At 34.3% G+C, this 21,231-nt stretch overlaps 1 protein-coding gene across 1 annotated transcript in view; it reads right to left on the reverse strand.

Annotated features, from left to right (window-relative positions):
* Window positions 1–6,571: 6,571 nt before the first annotated feature.
* The window catches only part of CEP120 (centrosomal protein 120), a 37,046-nt gene continuing 22,386 nt past the window's right edge, over window positions 6,572–21,231 (reverse strand). The window contains exons 18-21 of the mRNA XM_064736399.1: window positions 19,905–20,027; window positions 18,413–18,511; window positions 9,407–9,552; window positions 6,572–8,728 (exon numbers count right to left, since the gene is read on the reverse strand). Of these exons, the coding sequence (XP_064592469.1) occupies window positions 8,488–8,728; window positions 9,407–9,552; window positions 18,413–18,511; window positions 19,905–20,027 (609 nt within the window). The 3' untranslated portion in view covers window positions 6,572–8,487. The remainder of the gene's footprint in view (window positions 8,729–9,406; window positions 9,553–18,412; window positions 18,512–19,904; window positions 20,028–21,231) is intronic.

A 21,231-nucleotide genomic window follows, 5' to 3' on the forward strand; every position in this document is an offset into this window, starting at 1 on the left:
ATATTTTAAAAATATATATTGATAAGACTTACACGAATAAATGCGAGATTTGAGAAATCCCTGTAAGGAAACCTCCAAATGATGGTTGGATTTGGTTTAGTTGGGTTTTTTTCATAAGAAGAGAATTAGAAATGGAAGATATTGTGAACCAGATTCCAGGTTGCCTCTTGTGTCCCCAAAGAGTTTTTTTTTCTTATTAAAATTACTTTATGTAATCTGGCTGCTGAGCCATTGAAGTACTGCTCTGTGCTACAGAAGAAAAATCAAGAAAGCACCATGAAATAAAGCAAGTATCTCTGCCTTAAAAAAATCCACAATAAGCCTGTGTAGATTCTTTTTACAATGTTCCTTCTTTTATCAGCATATTTGAACATGTACACACACACACACACACATATATATAGACCTTTGTTCAAACCACATAGGGTAGTCCATTTCCTTCATACTGATATTCCTCATTACAGTCCTTGTTCCTCTGTTAAAAAAGCAGACAACACTTAATGCCTGCTTTCTCCTCTTGTGAGCAAAGAAAAAATTTTGAACTAAGATCACTAAAAGTTGCCTTGTATTTTGTCACAGTTTTAATTCTTACATTTTTGCATAAAAAAAAAAGAGTTAGCATTTAAAGACATAATGCCTAAAACAGCGGGAGATTTTAAGAATTATAGTATTTAATGTGACATACTCTAAATCATCTCTTAGCACAGTATAAAAGTTAGCTAAGGTTTTAAAAGCCCTAGATGGACTTTCACTTTTTTCTAAGTCAGGATTAACTTGTGTATAAGCAACAGACTAGGTGCTTTCACTGCCAAAAATTATCTAACTCAAAGTTTGAATCTTGTAGTGCAAACAGCAGTCCTGCCTGTACTCATACAAGCTTGTTATTTTGTGGTACACAAGTTAGTTTGCTGTCCATGCTCTGTAAAAAATTGCATTCCATAAAGCATGAAAAGCCTTTTTATCTGAAACTTGTGTGGAAAAATAAGCAGCAATCAAATTAAACACATGGGTAGGCTTTTCTCTCTTCGTTGTTGTTGTTGTTTTATTCTACAAGCATTTATTTTAGTTAAGATATTCTACTTTTAGAGTTGTGAGGCACTTCCAGGAATAATGGTGCAGATGATGTGAATGACTTACTCAATGAGCATAAAAGGAAAGAAGAAGGAAGGAAAAACTAAAACTCATGAAAACCTTTCAATCTTTGTGAAAGATTGCCTGAGTAAGCATAAAAATTATCTTTAAAAAGCAAACAAACTTATTTTACGCATATTTTATGCAAGGCTTCTTGATCAAATACAATAATAAAGCAGCACATAATTTCTCTGCAGGTTTAATTATCAAACTTTTCTATTATTCACTATAAAGAAACATTTTATTTAACTTGTTTGCTAGTGAAATCTGCTATTCTTATCATCATGATTACATTTGATACTAGGAAAAGGAAAGAGAGAAAAAAATGTGTGTGCATAAAAGTCCAGTCTGGCAAAGAATTGGGAATTTCTTGCCATAGTGGACAAGGCTAAGGTTTTGGGAGCCGCAATAAAGGTATCTTTTCCATGTGATGGAAAATGCAGCGATGCAAAGTCACCTCCTCCTCCCACTGTGGCCCAATCTGTGGCCCAGTTTTTGTTTTCTGTCCCCTGAGTTTTTTGTATGGAGCTCCAGATCGGAATAGAGAGTTTGTGACCATCTCATGGGCACAGTCATGTCTGGCCTGTGGGCAGTGGGCTGCTGGTTTCACAGCATTTGAGAATTACCTAGAGAGGAGTTGGCCTCCCCCACCTTCAAGATTAATTTCCAGGAGTATTTGTCACGTTTGTTAGGATAATAGGGATTTGCTTTTATTAGTATTTCAATACTAATAAGTCATTAAATGATTTTCCTATAAAAGTTTTCACTAAAATCCTTGCAATTACTTATTTACTCAATAGATGGGATATGGCAAAAATGCTTGACCTTTTCTTTATCAAATAGCTGTAACAACCAAGCATTAACTAGCTATTCATCAAAGTATCGGTATAATGAAGAATCACCTTCATCTTATCAAGACGGAAACAAAGTAAGTAGTACTACCCCATAGCAATAAAAAAATCTCGCTTGGGGCAGACCCAAAACTTAAAAAAAATTTTTTTTCCTTTCTCCTGCTCTCATAAAATAATTTCATTTAATTAATTTCTTAACAAAAAGATTACCCTAACCTTTCGTGGAAGGCTGCAGCCTTAGACTCCCTTAACTTCCCTAGAAGGATTGAAATAATTTTTGCTTTTTTCTAGAGGTTTCTGGTGAATTGGTAATTAGCAAGAAGAATGAAAGAATGTACTGACTTATCTACTATAAAAGAGCAAAGTCAATAGCTCAAACTCATTCGCTGAAGAAGCATCTCAGTAGAAGCCAGTATCTATCCCTTTAAGGGCATTAAGACAACTGCAAACAACACAAATAGCTGGAGTTTAAAGCAGTTTATGAACCACTTACACAGAAAAGCTTTTCCCACATTATTCTCATTTTGCTGATAGGAAGTGAAAGCCTAGAGCCCTGTTTAAGATCACTCAACACCCCTATAACCAAGACGGGCAGAGAAACCACAGACTTGGCGTCCAAGTCTGCCTGAGTCTACCCCTCAGCCTACCAGTGGAATCACCTTCATGAGCAACTCAGGAGAGATTTTGCTATGTTGCACAAAGTACTGCAACACAAGCTATTGGGCAGGATGGCAAGCCATTGCTAGTCCCTTTCACAGTGTTTGAGAGATAATGGCTTTTAAGATACCCTCCTGCTAAGCCTACCTATTTATAATTAGGCAGTTATAAGCTGACTGCATTGATGATGATATAGATAAATTAAATGGGATCAGTAGCATAAAAATCTGTATCCTCATGTAAAACTTCAGGACCATTTTGATGATTAACTGTATACATGCAGCAAGACAACAGACAGTGAGCCAAAAAAAAAAAGGGCCACATGTTCTGCAAGATGTGTTAGTATGGGACAGGAGGTAAAACTCACATAAGAGACACTGAATCATATTGCTGAGATGCGCAACATTTTCCACAAATAGCAGTGCCTTCTTATAGAGATGTACCTACAAATTCCCTAGGGTACTGGTGTGTTCTTGCTTCTGATATTCTAGGTTAGGAGGTTGGTTTCTTCCTTTTACTTTGGGTTATTAGCCCCATTTATTCAGTCCAATTTTTTATTATCAGAGAGTCAGGACAAACCAGTAAGTTAGAGTATTTAAACCATTGCATCCACATTCAAGAAAACTGCAGTAAAACCCATCATTGCTATGGAAACATCAAAAATGTTATCTAGACTGAGCATGCCCTATACCTGGACTGAAGGGCTCCTGGAGCAGCAGGCAGGTTCTGTGGTTTGCCCCAAATACATGTGCGTATTCATGGCACAATACCCACAGTCCTGGCTCTGACAGAATACTAAACTGTGTTATTCATTCAGATGAGAAGCATGGTGTTCACTTCATATCTCTCATGAATGAGACGCACCTTTGGCTGTGTCCACGCCTAATTATAAAAAAATAGCAGCTTATGGTGCTTTCCACCCCTGATCTGGATGAGCTGTTGTATTACAATATTAATTTTGTTGTTAAAAATAGCCTTTTCAGGCAAACATACTGATGATTTGGTGTCTGTACAATGAACACTTCTTAACATGAGATCAATAAAATTATTTTCTCTACCTCCAGATCAGAAAACCAAACTAAAGAAGCACCCCCACTTATGCTATCAAGCGAATACACAAATGTTGGAGATTTACCATTACCTCTTAAACTGAAATTTTACCAAAAAAAGTATTAGCTTGATTGCCTGCTCCTCAAACCCTGGTGATTTAATTTGCTGCTCTATTTACATTTGCCTTTGTAAACCAAAATGTATATTCACAGTACATAGCAAATTTCAAATTTTAACAGCTTTTTTCCCAGTACTTAAACTTTTTTCCCAGTATTTAAAGCCATGAGCAATGTACAGTAACTGCTGAAAGAGTATTAGGCTGTGTACTGTTCTCCTAGACTCCATCTGCCCCAGTAAACCCACTCTAATGTTTGATGCCGTATTATTTTGTCAATGCAGTTATGTGTCAGTAACTGCATTAAAACCTTTTGCTCAAACACTCAGTGACACTACACTTCTATAACTATCTACTTACCATGTGTGTTGTCAGAACAAAACTTTTTGTAGTAATACATAAATTTTTAAAATGTTGTCAAACTACCACAAGTTTTACACTCGGAAAAAAGAGTACTGGACTACAAAGCAAGGGACATCACTTTTCCAGCAGCATTTTTAATGGGGACTATTTTAGTCTTCAGTGCTAGGGAACGACAGGCTGTAGCATTTTTTCAAGTTCAGAATAGAAAATAACCATACTTGCAAGAATTCAATTACTCTGCATTAAAGCTGCCATGGGGTTACTGTACATTTATATCAGAAAGTCAGTAAATTATTTTTCTATAAATTAGTCTCTCAAAGATGACTTTTTTCCCCTTTCTGTTCTGAATGCCAAACTCCTGACTGCTTCTCCACTACAGGGACTTCATATCTGGATAGCCGACATCTGTAAAAACATTTCTAATGAAAACACTACTAATACAACCCCCTGGAGAAACAAATGAAATTAGATCTAAGCATGCAGCCGCCTTTCTACAGCTCTGTCTTTAACAATAGTGAGGCTAGTGCTTCCCATCCAAGCCTTGACACAGGTCACGATCATTTAGGCACAGTAGTAGCAAAATAAATAATTGTGTAAATATGTAATAACCGGTATAAATACTCCAGTAGCACTTAGAAGATATGATAAAGGCCTTCTGTTTTTAGCTGTGCATTAAGGTTTATCTCAGTGGATGGAAGGGAGAAGCATTTGAACTGCAATGAAGGAGAACTGCAGATTGAATACTTGAAAGCTCAGTGCCAGATATAACAATGTTTCTTTTCCACAACAGCAATTCAGAAAGCGTATTAGTGTTAGAAGTGTTGGATCACTGCTGAAATATTATAGAAACAGTGCTTAGATATTCACTCCAAAATAAAAAAATACTATAAAGATCATTAATGTAACTATACACTTAAATAATTCAGATTCAAAGCAGAACTGCACAATTTCTAAATAATTGGACATTCTTTTCACAGATATATGTATAAACATTCCACTGCTTTATTATGCAAATAAGAATTTAGACCCAATTTTTCTGTGAAACAATTATCAGGGGAAAAAGATCTATTTGTTTGTAAGATTTCCAGACTTAGCAAATGCTCCATATCAATTAAACACTAGATCCAGGCTTCCAGCCCTACATTTAAACCTGTAGTAACTAATTTGAGGCAACAGCAAGTCCTCACCACTGGAAGAAAAATTACCACATAAAGACACAGGGAGGGATCATCTACCTGAAGATCATAATGGAAAAACAACAGTGCTTCTAAATGTCCTAATTTCAAAGTGGACCAGTGCTTTTGCTAGACTAGACTGTACAAGTACAGGCGATAATCAAAGTTTCCTTATGCAAGGTGAACTCCAAGTTCTGGGCTCAAATCCTAAGGCAGATGAAGCTGGAACTGATCTGACACAGAACCGAGACCCCTGCCATCTGGGTTCACAGAAACATATCAGCAAGGGTACATGGTTTTAAATAATTCCTTCAGCTTCCCTAGTGAAACCTGGGTGCAATAAAATCAATAGCACTTTGCCAGAATTCCAGGAGGGTCTAGCAGTTGGTCCTCTTCCCACCACATTTTCTCGGGGCTATGGAACCAAGACTGAACCTGTAAACACAAGTCTCACTTCCAACAGCCTTTACTTATTGGATAATTAAAATGGGCTTCTTATTCCATGCATCTGTTTGAAACGGCATATCTCATGCAATAAAGAGAGATTAGGATACAAATTTTGAGACATTTCTGATTTTAAGAAGTGGTATTTGGTGTTTCCACTGAGTAACTCTAAGCTCTAAAATGGCTTTGAGGTAACAAAAAGGCAAATGGAACTCAACATAATTTTCTTTGAAAGTCAGTAATAATGAGCTCATGTCTGCTATACATATCTACTACAAACATATAATTTTGCTTCTGGACTAGTTCAGGCTGAAGCAGAGACAAATTGTGCTGGAAAAAATTAAATTAAAACATGCAGCTTAGATTATTCATAATTTCCTCATTCTAATACAAACAATGAACACTAAGAGTAATTATTATAAAACAAAATATAGTCTGTGTAAGTTGTTTTAATAATCACAAAATTTATGCTTTGCACCTTGTAAGCTGTGATCTTTCAAGTGGCTAAATGGACCCAAAATAGCTTAAATGAAGAAGCTTATAAACATTTTTAAAAACAAGCATTCCATGTTTCATTTTACCCAGCACTTTGATTTGCAAGAACAAAAACCCAGGTTTCTTTTTAAACCATAAAGCAACATGATTGTAATTTTTTTGCATGCCACAGAAGAGATTCAATTTAAAAATTAATTATTAAAAAAACCCGAAAAGTGACAATTAACTTTCATTAACAAATTTATTATTTTACAGATTCAAGCACTAAAGACTGTCATATGACTGAAAATAGTAAAATTTGCTCAAATTCATAGTTAAAAGATCAATGCAAAGTCCTTAATATTTTAATTTCATTTTATTTCATAAAATAATACACCTGAAAAGTCATAAAACACCACTTCAAAAAGCAACCAGTAATGAAAATTTAGTCAACACTGTCTTTGCAATATTTAAGTCTCAGGCACCCTCCAGTGTCTAGAGAAGAAATTACACAAGTGAGCAAGCATTTGAAGAAAAAAAGCCATGAACAAGTTTTCCTGTCAAGATAGAAGCCAATTGCATCATTTATAATAATTGCATATAACCCTGCATCAGTGATATCACACTGCACAACATAAAAAGTATTGAGAAATTGCATTTCATGGATTTCTATGGGACTTCAGAGGGTGGTCTCTTCTTTGCTAGTGGAGAGGCATCTCCAAGCACACTACTTAGAAAAATACATTTACAACAGCATTTCTTACGAAGTCTGGTATTGATAAGTATTCAAGTATTCCTCAGGGAATATGATCTCAATGTTTATACAGCTTGTTTATAACTTTTCTAAGGAATCTAAATGAATAGTTCATTTAGCAGGATCTACACTCATAGTAAGGAGGAGGACAAACAATGCATGGAGAGCTAAACCCAGATACAAATACCCCTCCTCCCACTTTTTAATTAATGCCACACAAAACAGGAAGGTTGCATGTATACAAGCCTCTCCATGAAAGTTCACTGATTTTATGCAAAAAACCTAAACCACTATTTTTTCCATTGGTATCTTTGTTCATTCTAAAAGTAATAAATCATAAGATGGTTTTTGCACTTGACATTCAAATGGAAACAGTTGTGCCTACAGGACAGAGAAGAATGCTTATTGAATGGACAGTGTTGTAAGTGACTGTTACTAGGTAGATCCACACAAAACTAACAGAAATGGAATGAAAACTGGAAAACAAAAGTTTTTCAATTATGATTATGGACAAACTAACATTAATTATGGATTTCTCCCTTGCATGCTGTTTGTACTTCCACAATCAAACAAAAACTTTACATACAATTAAGTGGTAATGAGTTAACATGTTTTGAAACACATATTTCGTAACTTGAAAGTGGTTACATCCTGATTAAAGAAAACATCTTAGAGAAGATCTTGTTTTATGTTCGTGCTCAGAATTGTGGCTTCAGGTATCTTCCCTCATTAGGGATTGATATAAGAATGCATGTATACTTCTGAATAAGCTCTTCACCCTCCTGGGTGTATAGCCTTACCAGACATGTGCAAAACTGCTAGGGCAACCCTGGGCAATCAGGCTCCTTAATGACTGATTCAGCTTCAGTCTCTTAAGGTTTGATTTTTCCCCCTCACACTCAAAATCTTGTCTCTTATTTATTACATACCTTAGTTATGTCAGCTGCAGTCAGAGAAGCAAAAGTTGATTATTTGTCATTTAGTAAAGAACTAACACTCAGTCAGTGCTTCAGTTCAGTTCAGAATTAAGAGTTTCGTCAGAGAAAACAGCTGACGTCATTTTGCCCTAGTATAGCTGAAGAGATATTTTTAAAAACTGAATGAAATCATAACAACGTGGACTAAAAGCCTCTTAGAATTAGTATTAAAAATATTACAAATAAACCTAATCAGGGTGATCCAAAAAGAGGTAGGAAATATTTAAGAAGAGGGTATACAAGATAAATATATTTACACACACACAATTATATATATATACATATGAGTATAAAAACATTAACAAACAGTCATTGCCCCCATAAAACTTACAGCTGTGCTTAACTTGACATGTTGCAAGTATTTACATTGACTTCAAAGAGAGCTGACCATAATGTGCAAAACAAAGCACAATGTTACATATTTCACAAAGTACTATAGGCTTATAAAAGTCATTCTATTCAGATTTTGGCTCTTTCTAAAACTTTTTGCATGCTTTTAAATAGTGATGTTCCTTTTTGCAATAGCTTCTCTGATTTGACGATCAAGTTCACTTACAATATGGTCTTCATGATTATAGACTCCTGTCCTCAGTAGGGTATCCCTCTCCTCTATCAGACGAGAGAGGTAATCATCTGTATTCTCATTTACTTTTCTACAATGAAGACTATCCACTCTGCCAGAAGAATTATCTCTAGCATCCTGCAATTTCTTTCTCTCCTCTTCTTGTTGTTTCAGCCTGATATAGATAAAGAAATAATTAGAGAATATGAATCCTCATTTTGATTATCTTTGTATTTAGTCTTTAGTTTATCTACTGAACTACAAAGTAAAACAAAGAAATCTGTGGAAGGCAAAAAAATTATTCTGTCTCTGGGAAAAGTAACTACAACTAAAAAGAAATGTAATACTTAAAAATTAACAAAAGCTTCTGTATGTGCATAAGTAACTATACTTGCTATCAAGGTTTCTGCTTGGTAATGTAATCTGTACTCAGATTAAAAGGGTTCAACATACAAAACTAGTGCACGACAGCTTTAGGAGCACAACATTAGATAAATTTAAAATTTTATGTATTCAAAATCAGAATAAAATAAGACTTGTTCTTTTCTTAACACAGCAGCTATGCTTAGAACTTATGATTTAAAACAGACAAAAAACTTGGTGCTGTGCATCTGTGACCTTAACAAAAAATAAACTACATGGTGTTAAACATGGATTTTTCTACACTGCTGTAGTGTTGCATTTTACAAATATGCAATCTTTACCTAAGGGACACTAAACCATGTTCTTTCACTGAACTGACAGCAAATTATAATCTTGATTTAACTGAATCTTCTCCTGTTTTGAGACTCACAGCAAGGAAATAGAAGGAAAGGCAACAGTCGGGGAGGAATCTTATAAATACTTCTTATACCTGTTAAGTTCATTTCTGATATCCTCCAGCTCTTGACGGTCTGTTTTCCCCAGCTCTTTTTCTTCTGCTGCCAAATAGCGCAACCTCATGTGCTCGAGCTCTTGTTGCTGCTTTTTAAGGTGAGCCATTGCATTCTCTTGTTCACGCTGTACGGGAAAGGGTGAAGATATAACTCAGTTGACTACACCATTACATCTAAAAGTGCTAATTATAGCAACAGAGCAGAACTTTAGGAATGAAGTCAATTACATCTCCAGGAGTTTTAGATATGTAGGAGTTAACAAAACATCTTAGTTAATGATATCTATAATGCAGTAAGACCACTGACTATCATCATCACAGTAAACCTGTCCAGGTTGGATCAACTGCAGCCTAGAGATATCTGCCCATTAACATAACAGCAAAATTATTAACAAATTCTCTTACTAACTCTAGCTTAAGTTGGTAGACATAAAACTTGCACTTCTGGAACTGCTCAAGCTACTGAGATTTGTTCCTTCACTATATGGTATATGAAATTTTTTTTTAGAAAATAAAAGCTAAATAGCTGCAGGAAACTTCCATCATCAGCCCCATAGTGACTAGTATCAAAGCTTTAAGAACTGCTTTTTGAAATTACAACTTGTGGTTAAAAAATAAGCCTTGGAGACAAATTTCTGGCAAGGGGTCCTTTCGCAATTGTATAGTACCGTGTCAAATGTTAGGTAACTTACTTTGTGGTTTTAATGAAATCAGTCTATCTATTCTAAAAGTTTGCTTGGCTCTAATTTTTAAGCTCTATACAGATACTAAAAAAAGAAGGCTTGAATCCACTTCATGACATTAAAGTGGTTTAGTAAACATGGTCCTCTCTTCATTAATTTTTCTCCCTGTCATTTTCCATATGACCTTGTGCACTAACTGTGCAGTCAGTCTTACACCCAGAATAAGACAGAAGACCTCTGGCAGTTACCAAATAAGATGGGAGTGACATAAACATCCTGGATCTAGGCATATTGTGAAGCACAAGTTTATCTTTGCAATTCTGACATTGCTTTCATCTGGAGCGTTTCATTATTAATATAATCCATATTATATTTATTATGCAGGTTAAGAAAAGGTAATTTCTTTGCTTGATATGTGTAAGCATATTATTTCCACAGTCAACCTCATATTATTTGAAAGATTTTTAATAAGGTAGTTTCCTGAATTCCAGCTGCCAGCATTTTAAACACTCCCTGCTGATGATCAATAGTGGGCAAGAAGATCTGAATTTCAAAAGGAATTGGTTTAAAAGAGGCTTCAACTGTTAATGTGACTAGACAACACAACAGAGAAGTACTCAACAAGAAATCAACCCTAAAGAATCTAAAAACTTAGTTTTTATACTAAATTCAATACACCAGCCAGCCAAATAAAATGTTAAAACTTCAGTGAGACAGGTTATAAATCTTGAAGAACATCTTGCTAAAGAGATACATACTAATAAAAAACCAGAAGCAGGAATCCTGCCAGAGTCTGCAGCTGATAGATGACTGAAGCATAGAAAAAGCACTTGGTGAAGATAAGGCCATAGTCCTTCCTTCTCCATCAAGAATTCATTGCAGGAGGATATTCCCATGTGAGAGAGATCCTTTTTTATGTGAGAAAGGGTTGAAGAACGCTGTAACAAAACCTATTCTGCCTTGGGCTGAGAATAATCCACAAATACATACAGTATATGTATGCATTTGTAGATTAAACAAGGAACAGGTTACTACAGACTGCTGGTTTTTAAAATTTTCAAGAGTTATAAGGAAATCTAAACAAAAAGTTATGACACTGACTGAAGGATAGTCTTAATCCATTACCAACACTGGTGTTTACACCACAGGAATAACTATTTTTCCATTTTTTATTTTATTCTTTATTTAAATAGAGGCCTTAGAAATATCCAGAAAGTACCAGCAGAACTTAACTTCCATAGCGGCCAAACTGGTTGAAACCATAACTAAACCCAAACCTAACAGGTCATAGGGGTATACCAGGAAGAATTAATCTAGCTTTTCTATAAAAGTCACTCTTCCCACCAGTCTTAAAAAACCCAACCAAACACCACACTAAAGAAACCTCCTACCAAACACACAACTAAGCAGTCACAGCAAAAAGCCCTCTCAGCTGACTCAGGGTTTACAACACCAGAGAAAGAACAGCAATTGATCATCTCCACAACAGCAAAAAGGCCAAAGTGGAATTCCACAAGAATCTACCCTTCAACATATTCATTAATGAGGAAATCACTATGGAAGTTTGCTTCTGTTACAATGAAATTCAGCAGGGAAAAAGTGGATGTGTAAAGAGTGGGATACTATGGAGTTAAAAATGAAAAGGAAGCAGTTTGAAAAGGAAACAGATAAATAAAGAATACATTCACTTAAGTCCATTAAAGACAATAGCCGGAATGCACCTGCTGGCTCACAATGTACTTAACTGACTGAGGGCTGCTGGAGGCTATTCAGTTATCCAAGCTACTTTTCTAGATCTCGTGCACCTACTGCAGGCCTCTGTACAGACCAGACTGATATTTCACATCCTTTCAGCTAGCTGGGTCTTTCTCACCCAATGAAAAGTATGGCTGAAACTCAAAATTAGGCATGCCTCAAACTAGAGACATAATTCAAGTTGTTGAAAGAATGGAAGTTAATCAATTAAGCAATATGCTTGAGCACACAAGGAGCTTCTTGACCACAGAAAGTTTTGAAATAAGATAGATATATGTGCTTGAAAAAAAAAAATCCCTACATATAAAGCAGTACTGTTGAAGTATTTGATGCAAGAGGCAGAGAGTAGGTATTACTCCAAGTCTGTAAAATTGGTGTATCTCTATAATTCTGTGAGAAAATTAATTTTGAAGGTACATTGTGCAAAAATTGACCAAAACCAAAATACTAGAAAAGTGATGCAAAACAGAGTAGCACTTGTTACTAGGACAGCAATGCTTTCACATAAACACAAACCATCACAATGCTGTGACTACACTGAGTAGGAGCCTTCTAATCCAGTCCTTCAGTTTGTGAAGTATATTACTCTGATCTATGAGGGAAAATTTTGAAAGTGCTCTTCCACCTGCACTGCAGAAGAAAAGCATAACTGCAGCAGCCTGTGGGACCACAGGTTTCATTACATCCTGATGTGCTACTACTATTTGAGGCAGCGAAGTTCAATGATCCATACGTTTCTGCTGCACAGCAACATGCTCACAATGGCAACCTGAGAGCAAAAAAGGCATTTTAGACTAGCTTAAAGAAGTGGTATATAGACGAAGTACATATTCTTAATGTTAAGAGAACAATGTCTATTTTAAACTGTATCTATCAGACCGCAAAGAGGACACACTACTCCCAATGCTTTCATATTCATCAGAGCATTATTTAATAGATTGGTCCTTTATGCCCTCACTGAACAAATTCATTTGAGAAACATAACTTTTAAATAAATATCTTTAATAATGTTTAATTAAACCAAGAAAGAGACAACAGAGCATAATGAAGAAGCCAAGGAGAGAGGAAGGAAAAGTGAGCCTTTTCTGCAGAATCATTTGTTCAGTTCCTGTTCCTTTTGATATTTTTCTCTGGAGAAAAATTCTATCAAAAAACCCAACAAACACAAAATCAACCACAACCAGCATCGCTAGTGAGTATACTCTTTGCTAGGGATAATGGTCCTAGATTTGTAGGGAAGCAAGATTAAATATAGTGCGTGCTAAATTCTTTTTTACTCAATAAAGGAGAGAAACACCTTTATCAGTACATTTTGTCTCCAAGCTAATATTGGGTAGGAATTCCTTTCAGATAAATGAGATTTCATATCTAATTTGATTACTAATAAAATTATGATGTAAATATGGCAAATATTTGGCACTTAGTTATTTGGCGTGTAAAGGGAAAAAGTCCAGATTAATTGAAGTCACTGAAAGTCAAGAATTTTAGAGATGTGCCATGTTATGGCCATGAATAGCAACATTTAAGCACAAACATATTAAATTAAAAAACTAAAAATCAACATTTTCTGTAGCAAGATTTTCCTACCATTCAGTTCATGACAGTCCAGCTTAGAAAACAGACACTAAAACAAGTGAGAAGGGATTCTTTCATGATTGATCCTGTGTGTAATTTACATTACACACTTCATATTCTGTGCTTTTCAAATGTCTTTCCCAACATTAGTCTTTGACTCCTTTAAAAAGTCTGTCATAACAATTTGTAGGGTGCATAACAGAAAACTTGTTCTATGTATACCATTCTTAGCAGAGCACGAGAAGCCCATTTCCTAATAATCCATCAATACAAGAAGATGGCAAAGGATTTACAACAGTTTGATAAGAAGGGAGGCATGCTCACTTTAAATTAATTTATATACAATTCTGTTATGATCTATTGGGAGACCATAAAAAGACTGTATCTTGTTATAGTGAGAGAGAAGGAAGGATTTTTTACACATATCAGTGATGAAACTGGTGTCACTTTATCTTTAATACTCAGGTATTAAATCCACTTTTTCCATGACAATGTAAAAAACCACTGAGCAACAAGCATTCTTCTTTTTTAAATAGGGAAGGAACAGAGCTCTACTGTATGGCAGGACTTGAAAAATAGCAGAATTTATTGTGAGATGTTTCAAAACAAAATTTCAATTAATAAAACACTTCTGCACATTTACTATATGCATAAAATTAAGTCCAACATTTCTAAATCCCTTTGTTGAAACAACAATCTTTATTTTATTCTGTGTATACTGAAAAATTGAGTTATTGTTGAATACTCGGTATTCTTCAAGTGTACTTCAGTGCACACAAGTGCATACATGCTGCATGCTGAAAACTCTCAGTCAAGACTTTCTGGCTAACTTTCCAAATTTTACTCCTATAATATATCCTAAAATAAGGAATCTTTCAGATTTCTTCCCAACTGCTTATTCTATACAGTCAGGCTATTTCAAATCTCAATAAGAAGTACTACTATTTTTGTTCCTAACCTTTTGTATTTTTAAATTGTACCTAAGGGAACACTCCAGAATCATCAGCTGCTGGACACTAAAGGCAACTTTATGAACAGAATAGAAAACCCACCAGAAACTCAGAACACTTGGAAATACATTATACTTACACCATCACCCAATCATCAGCCATTATCCCACAGTAAGGCAGCAAGAGATTAATCAAGAATAGCATATGTAAGAACACCAAGAATTATCTCTGTAATATGTATTAGTTGGTGTAGTCACCTTCTCCTGCACTACTTTCTCAGCACTTCTAATCCTCCTACTCCTCTTGTTCCCTTTTCTTCAGCTCCTCACCCATCTCCTTAAATTATACTTATCAACAATATTCCTTATTAATTTCACATTTTTCCATTTTCCTCCACAAACAAAATAAATCCATACCAAACAAGTCTGCATTCTAGTTATCAGATAACATACTTGAAGGTTTTACTAATTTTCTTCACCAGTTTTCATCTCTAATGTAGTGCTTGAGGAATGCAATACTGTTTTAAAAGCTTGTATGGTGGAAATCTCAGTCACGTTTTGAAACTTACGATACTACAGAAATATCAGCATTTAACAAAAATTACTGATAATAAAAAACCATCAAAATTTGAATTATAATCAGATCATTAAAGAATCCCTGTATGCCACCAGGTGCTTTAGTTAAGAGGATCTTCAATCAAGGAAGCACAATCTTTATTTTGCCATAGCTGCCTATAAATCCAAAAGGGAGATGTAAACATACATACACTAGACTAAACAATGGCTAAATAGCAGCCACTATTCACTCTCCCACTCATACATACCATGCAAGTCTGTGGGAAAAACTTACGATTGAAGCTAAGGAACTCAAGTAAAGTTTTCTGAAAATAACCCAGAGCTGACAAGTCAGTAGGAGGGCCTGGATGGTTTCAAGACACAGTTTTTAACCAAGATTTAGACTTTCAACTGTGGGGTTTTTTTGTGTGTGTGTGCCTTTTAATTTTTTTTACCAAAGATTTACATCCTAACCTTGGCTAAATTACTTATAAATAAATCAAATTAATTACTGAGTGGATAAGCAATATACTGGACAAGACAGAATGAATTGTCAGCCAGCTAATATGGTCTATGCTGTTTTAAACAAATACCTCAGTCCTGGTTCTAACAGGTCTGTAGGACAAACACATTAGAAAACTTATAAAAATACTTCTTCTGGAACAGTGGATGCATGCACATTTTGAGATTTTGGCGATTTAGAGTAAATCTAACTGAGATAATCAACTTCTGAAAATGACATTTCTGCCAATTTTGATTCTTGTCTTGATAAAATGTTTCTTACACCCAGACAGGTACTAAATTTGATATTTAAGTTCTGTGTAAACATGGATGCAATTTCATGTAAATAGTGATGATTCCTCTGAGAAATAATGTTCACATAAAAAAAAAATAAATAGGAAATCTCATTTGTGTAGTACTTAGGTCACCCAATCACCAAACATTGAAAGAGTTTTTGAAATCTCCAGAAATGTTAACATTTACCTGGGTGCACAGATTATGTAGTTAATTTGATGACATTTTTGTCTCCCTAAAAGCTGAACAGGGCTATAACAAATGAAGCATGAATACAGACTTTTACTGAGTAAAAGAGAAAAGATAAGTAAGCTGGGTGAAGTCTATTGTCACTCAATTTTACAAACTAATTTAAATTTAACTAACTTCTGTATTCTCTAAGTACAGGTAAATATGATGTATGTGTGCCTTTGTACTTCAATAAAACTGGCACTGTGTTTAGCATTCGAAGTCCTACCCATGGAGAAACTTAGATCATATTCTATTAACATATCATACTTTAAGTTATGTGCAGTGTCTCTTATATTCTGCAAAATACAAAACTATCCCAGATGTGTGCTAAACTAGTTCCAAAGTAAAAGAAAACTTTATAATTAAGGAAACATTGACTTTTATGGTTGCAAATCAGAAGAGCATTTTACTAAATGCTTAGCTTGTAGATTATGCTTCTTTAATTCACAAATTGACTGCACCAGGTCACCTTTAAGTAATGGAAATCTCTGTTTAAACATTTTTTTGGCAATGGGCACAAAGCATTAGATCTCATTTCCAAGACTTACCAGCTGGGTTTTGTCATTAACATTTATTAACAATCTAAGATACGGCTTTCAGCGTCTAATCCTCACTACACAAATGTTTTGTGTAGTTCTCTAGAGAGCTTTGGTGTGACAAATTACTGGCACAGATTACAGCCCTGTGGCTATTCACCAGAGGCAACACAAAATTAACATGGTACTAATCCAATTCAAACAAGAAATTGGTCAGACTATGCACAATTGCACAAATCATCTGAACTAAAGCAAACCTAGAATTCCTTAAGCTACAGTTTCCAAATTTATATTTAAAACACAGCAAGTTTTTTTTTTAATCAGATTTGCTTCAACTTTTATTTGGCTCTTTAAAGCCACTTAGTCTATTGATAAAAGTTTTAAGTATAGATTAAGCACAAGGAGTATAAAAACCACAAGAAACTGCATTTGAAAGGGTTTGTTCTGTTGTAGAAGTTTTAGGTAGCATAATCCACTGCACATGCCAACTTATTTCATGGTTCAGACTTTCATCAAGAGGTTCAGTTGAAACCATCAACACATATTAATGAAATCAGTTCACCAGGTCTTTGGTGATGAAATTTGTAACAAGAACCTGATAGTGATACACATTAGTGTTAGTGTGGCAAGTGACAATCTTTGCTTTTAATCTATGGGAAATTTTAAAACATGCAAGAAAAAACAGGCTGGATATTTCATGACTGCTGAAGAAATCTTAATCAGAGGGATAAGGTTTATATTCTTCCTATCACCTTCTCAAGCATAGATGTTTCACAAATTGTATATGACCCCTTTTGTCACTCAGCAAAAGAGGTACAATTTGAAGACTGCAAATGAAGGTTAGTTTTAAGTTTTAACTTACTAACTAAAAATCATAGCGGTGTGCATTGACTCTCTTCAAACATAAATACAGACTAAAGAAGCACTATAAAATAGAAGAACACAGGCTTAACTTCTTATTCTCCAAAACCTGATTATTCTATCAGTAGAAATGAAGCAGGTACCATAATCTTTAAGAAAACCCAACACTGTTCCTTCAAGTTGGAAGTAAGTGTGAATACAGGCAATAAAAACCTTTTACTAAATGCGAATACTAAAGGTCTGTGCTCATGTCAAGGTTTGTTCATGAATGGATTGGGATTAATGATCTACTAATTTGTTTGTCAGGGCCAATGGAAATGCTAGCCATTCTTATGCACATAGTTTAGCTAATATTTACTGGAATTCATGAAAGACAGATGATGACAAAACACAACATGTAATACAGATTCAATCAGGATGAAACTGCTACTACTGCACATTTAAACAGAGTAATTTCAAGTCAAAAGTATATAACTGTATCTATATAGACACATAAGAGCTCTGTTAAAACCTAGAAGTAAAATAGTATATTACATTAGCATGAGATTAGAATTTCCAAAAGCAGAGAAAAATTTCACATCCAGTGTAAGTTAAGTTTTCTTCATTTTATGCATTCATCAAAACATAAACCTTAGTTCTAAAAGTGAAAATTTGTTTCTCATCTTTACCCTTCATTCATTATACAAATAAAATACAAAACAGTTATTATGTAACTGTCCGAGATGGTTGGGATTGCGGCAAAATATTTTCCTGGAAGAGCTGATGCAGAATTATTTGGAATTAAAGTAAACCTTTTATTTTTCTAATCGCGTCTGCTTTTAAATAGTTCAGCCTTCTTTGCAGGTCTGAGCCTTGGTCTTTCCTGAGTTCAAAGTCAAACACAAGCTAGTTTTGCTGTTCTCATTTTGGTTAAAAGCACAGCTGAGAGCTTTACTTTGCAAAAACAAACACTAATAATATGAAAACAGTAGTTAACAGTAATCCCAGCAGCTTCCAACATGACAATAACTCGGTTGTCTCATATGACCAATGAAAACCTGCATACCTGTTTTAACCTTGCAAGTTCTTTCAAAGCTCTTGTCCATTGTTGTTTGTAGTGAAGCTTTGACTTGGTAGCTGACTCTAATTTTCTTTCAAGTTCAACCTAAAAGCAATTAAAATCATATCAGCTGAAGTAATAACAGCAGTAACAATCACTGAAAGATGTATATATACAAAGGGTCTGGTTTAAGAAAAGTGTTTATGTAGCATAATATACAACATCATCTAAAGCTGTTATACACTATAACATAAATATTATGGCACAAGAACATTTTCTTGTTTAAAATATAACCTTATTTTTATTGGATGGCCATCTATACAAAGAAAAAGATTAGTTTTTAGCACTAAATCTACTGATGTAACCTTAAATTTAAGATTCTCAGATCAGCCATCCCCTCATCCTTTTTTGATTCAAAGTAAGATTATAAACACTAATTTAATGAAAATGCTGATGGATAAACCCCACTCAAAAAGGTACATAGATTTTTTTTTTTTTAGTTTGCTGATGGCCTACATTATTTTCTCTAAAATCTCTGCATCTAGTGTGAACCTATGATATTACCAACTAAATACATCTTTCAAAGTTTTTACTGCTAAAAAAATAATTTGTTTATCTGTGCAAAAGATTTTGTATTAAAAGACAAATAAAAATACTTATAAGCACAATTAAAAATTAAGTATTTTTCACACCTCTGAGGAAGTACTTCTTTTGAATCTGACAAAAATTATTTTCATTAAGTGTGTGAAGATCTTAAAGAACCGGATTGTTTAGTTTATCTAACAAAAAGACGAAATCTAAAAATATTTAATGTAAGAGCTTAAAAAGTCTGTAGAAGCACAAAAATATTTTCCATCAGTTGTTTGCATTATTACAAGTTATTAAAGCACAGAGCAACATACAGACTGAATACAGACAGGCCACATTAGTGAGTATATTTTGTGCCAAGAAGCCTGGCCGTTTTTTTTTTTCAGCTTATTTCACCAACAATTTTACTCAAATCTCAAAATAACTCTGAGCATTAAATGACCATATCTGTGGTTTTAATTAAATTCTCTACTGTGGGAATATATGGCTTTCTAGCAAATCAACTTATGACAGCAATTCCATTTTATTGATAAATGACACAACCTCTTTGCAGAAATACTTAATTATGAAAAGGCAAATAAGGGAAAACCAGTTTAAATTAATCCTCAAGAAAATCATCTTTCTTCAGTTTTTTAAACAGAATGTTCAGAGACTCCATCATAAATCATTATTCAAATATATAGGTTTGGTTTTTTCCTGTGTTGGAGGCTAACATTACTGCTTCCTCTAAAGAAATAAGGCAATTGCTGATGTTATTTGTGTCTGAATATTTAAACCCTGGTGAAATTACTGGAAAAAGTAAACCAAAATGGAAAAATTAACACTTCCTCACACAGTAGTGTTCTACATCCCTTTTATCAGTGAACACACCATTGCGACAATTTTTAAGTACTAGAAAAATCCAACATACCTTTTCTAAAGTGAGAAGATTTATTTCTGATTGTAGCTGGATTTCTGGTTTGCTACTTTGCTGTTCTTTGTATTGCTGGAACTCCTTCTCTAAAGTCTTATGCTTGTTTTCTGCTTCAAAAAGCTACATTAAAGAAACCAAAATGCAAGTTAGCAGAAAAGCCCATTCATAGACAAATAATTAGATGACAGAATTTAAGTTACCTCTTAGTCCTTGGAACCAACATTTTACTGTCAATTATCTGATATAAAACAGACACTGAAAGTTACACATTCATAATTAATGATTTCTTGATGATGGCACACAGCAATGTTTTAATAGGAAGAGTTTTAAGAAGGATCTTTGCCCAGTACTGGAAAGAAAAAAACAAGTCTGTCCTCATAAACATAATATCAAGATTTATGCACATTTTTGTTCACATTTCTAAAACAACTTGCAGAAGAAATACAGAAAGCATAATACTAAGATTTACACATCTTTTGAAGAAAGCCAGTGTTATCTACTATATGAAATTTTATTACTTACTCAATTTCACAGCATAACTTTTTTAGGAATGTCTGCAAAAGGAAACGACTAATAATTTGTACAGCCAAATGATTTAGAAGAAAGCCTAAAGTAGAAAGGCTTCAGTGACTAATGACTTAATGCTGAGTACCTCTGCCCTCACAGTGTATTTCCACAGTTTCAAGAAGATTTTTATAAAGAGAGTGCTTTGCTTTTTACATACAATGGGTAATTTGAAAAATTATGCCAATACACAATTACTTGCTACAGAGAAAGTAATGAAGTCAAATGTTTAACAGCATTTTTTATAGTATATTAAAAATACTAAGAACTTTTTGTGAGATTTTCTTCTTCTGTTAGCTATTACTCAACTATAAATACCTTAATACACCTGATGGAACTGAAGTATTCCACAGTAGAAAATGATCCCATGTGCTAATCTTGTATTTATGTCCAACTAGATAATGCAAGTATTTACATGAATTCTATCCCACAGTTTAAATACTGGGCAAAAATGCTTTAGAGAACTCATTTCTGTTTCAAAGCTAACAATTTCTACTAGTACAATAATAGTTTAATTCTTTGGATCTTCTAATTGGGTCAGCTTTATTTTTCTCCCAGATTTCTGCTTTTTGCATTTATAATTGTTACAGAATGGATATAAGAAAGCAAAGATATTTTCTAGGGAGTGATACAAAAACAGAGTTTGCTGTCATTCTTTTTCACACAAAACTACAATTTCATGACATTTTTCAATTCCAAATGACATTACATGAAGAGCTGTTCAGGCTCTTCATGTAATGTCATTCTTTTTCTCACAGAA

Source organism: Zonotrichia leucophrys, chromosome Z, assembly GCF_028769735.1.
Source record: "Zonotrichia leucophrys gambelii isolate GWCS_2022_RI chromosome Z, RI_Zleu_2.0, whole genome shotgun sequence".
NCBI lineage: Eukaryota > Metazoa > Chordata > Aves > Passeriformes > Passerellidae > Zonotrichia > Zonotrichia leucophrys.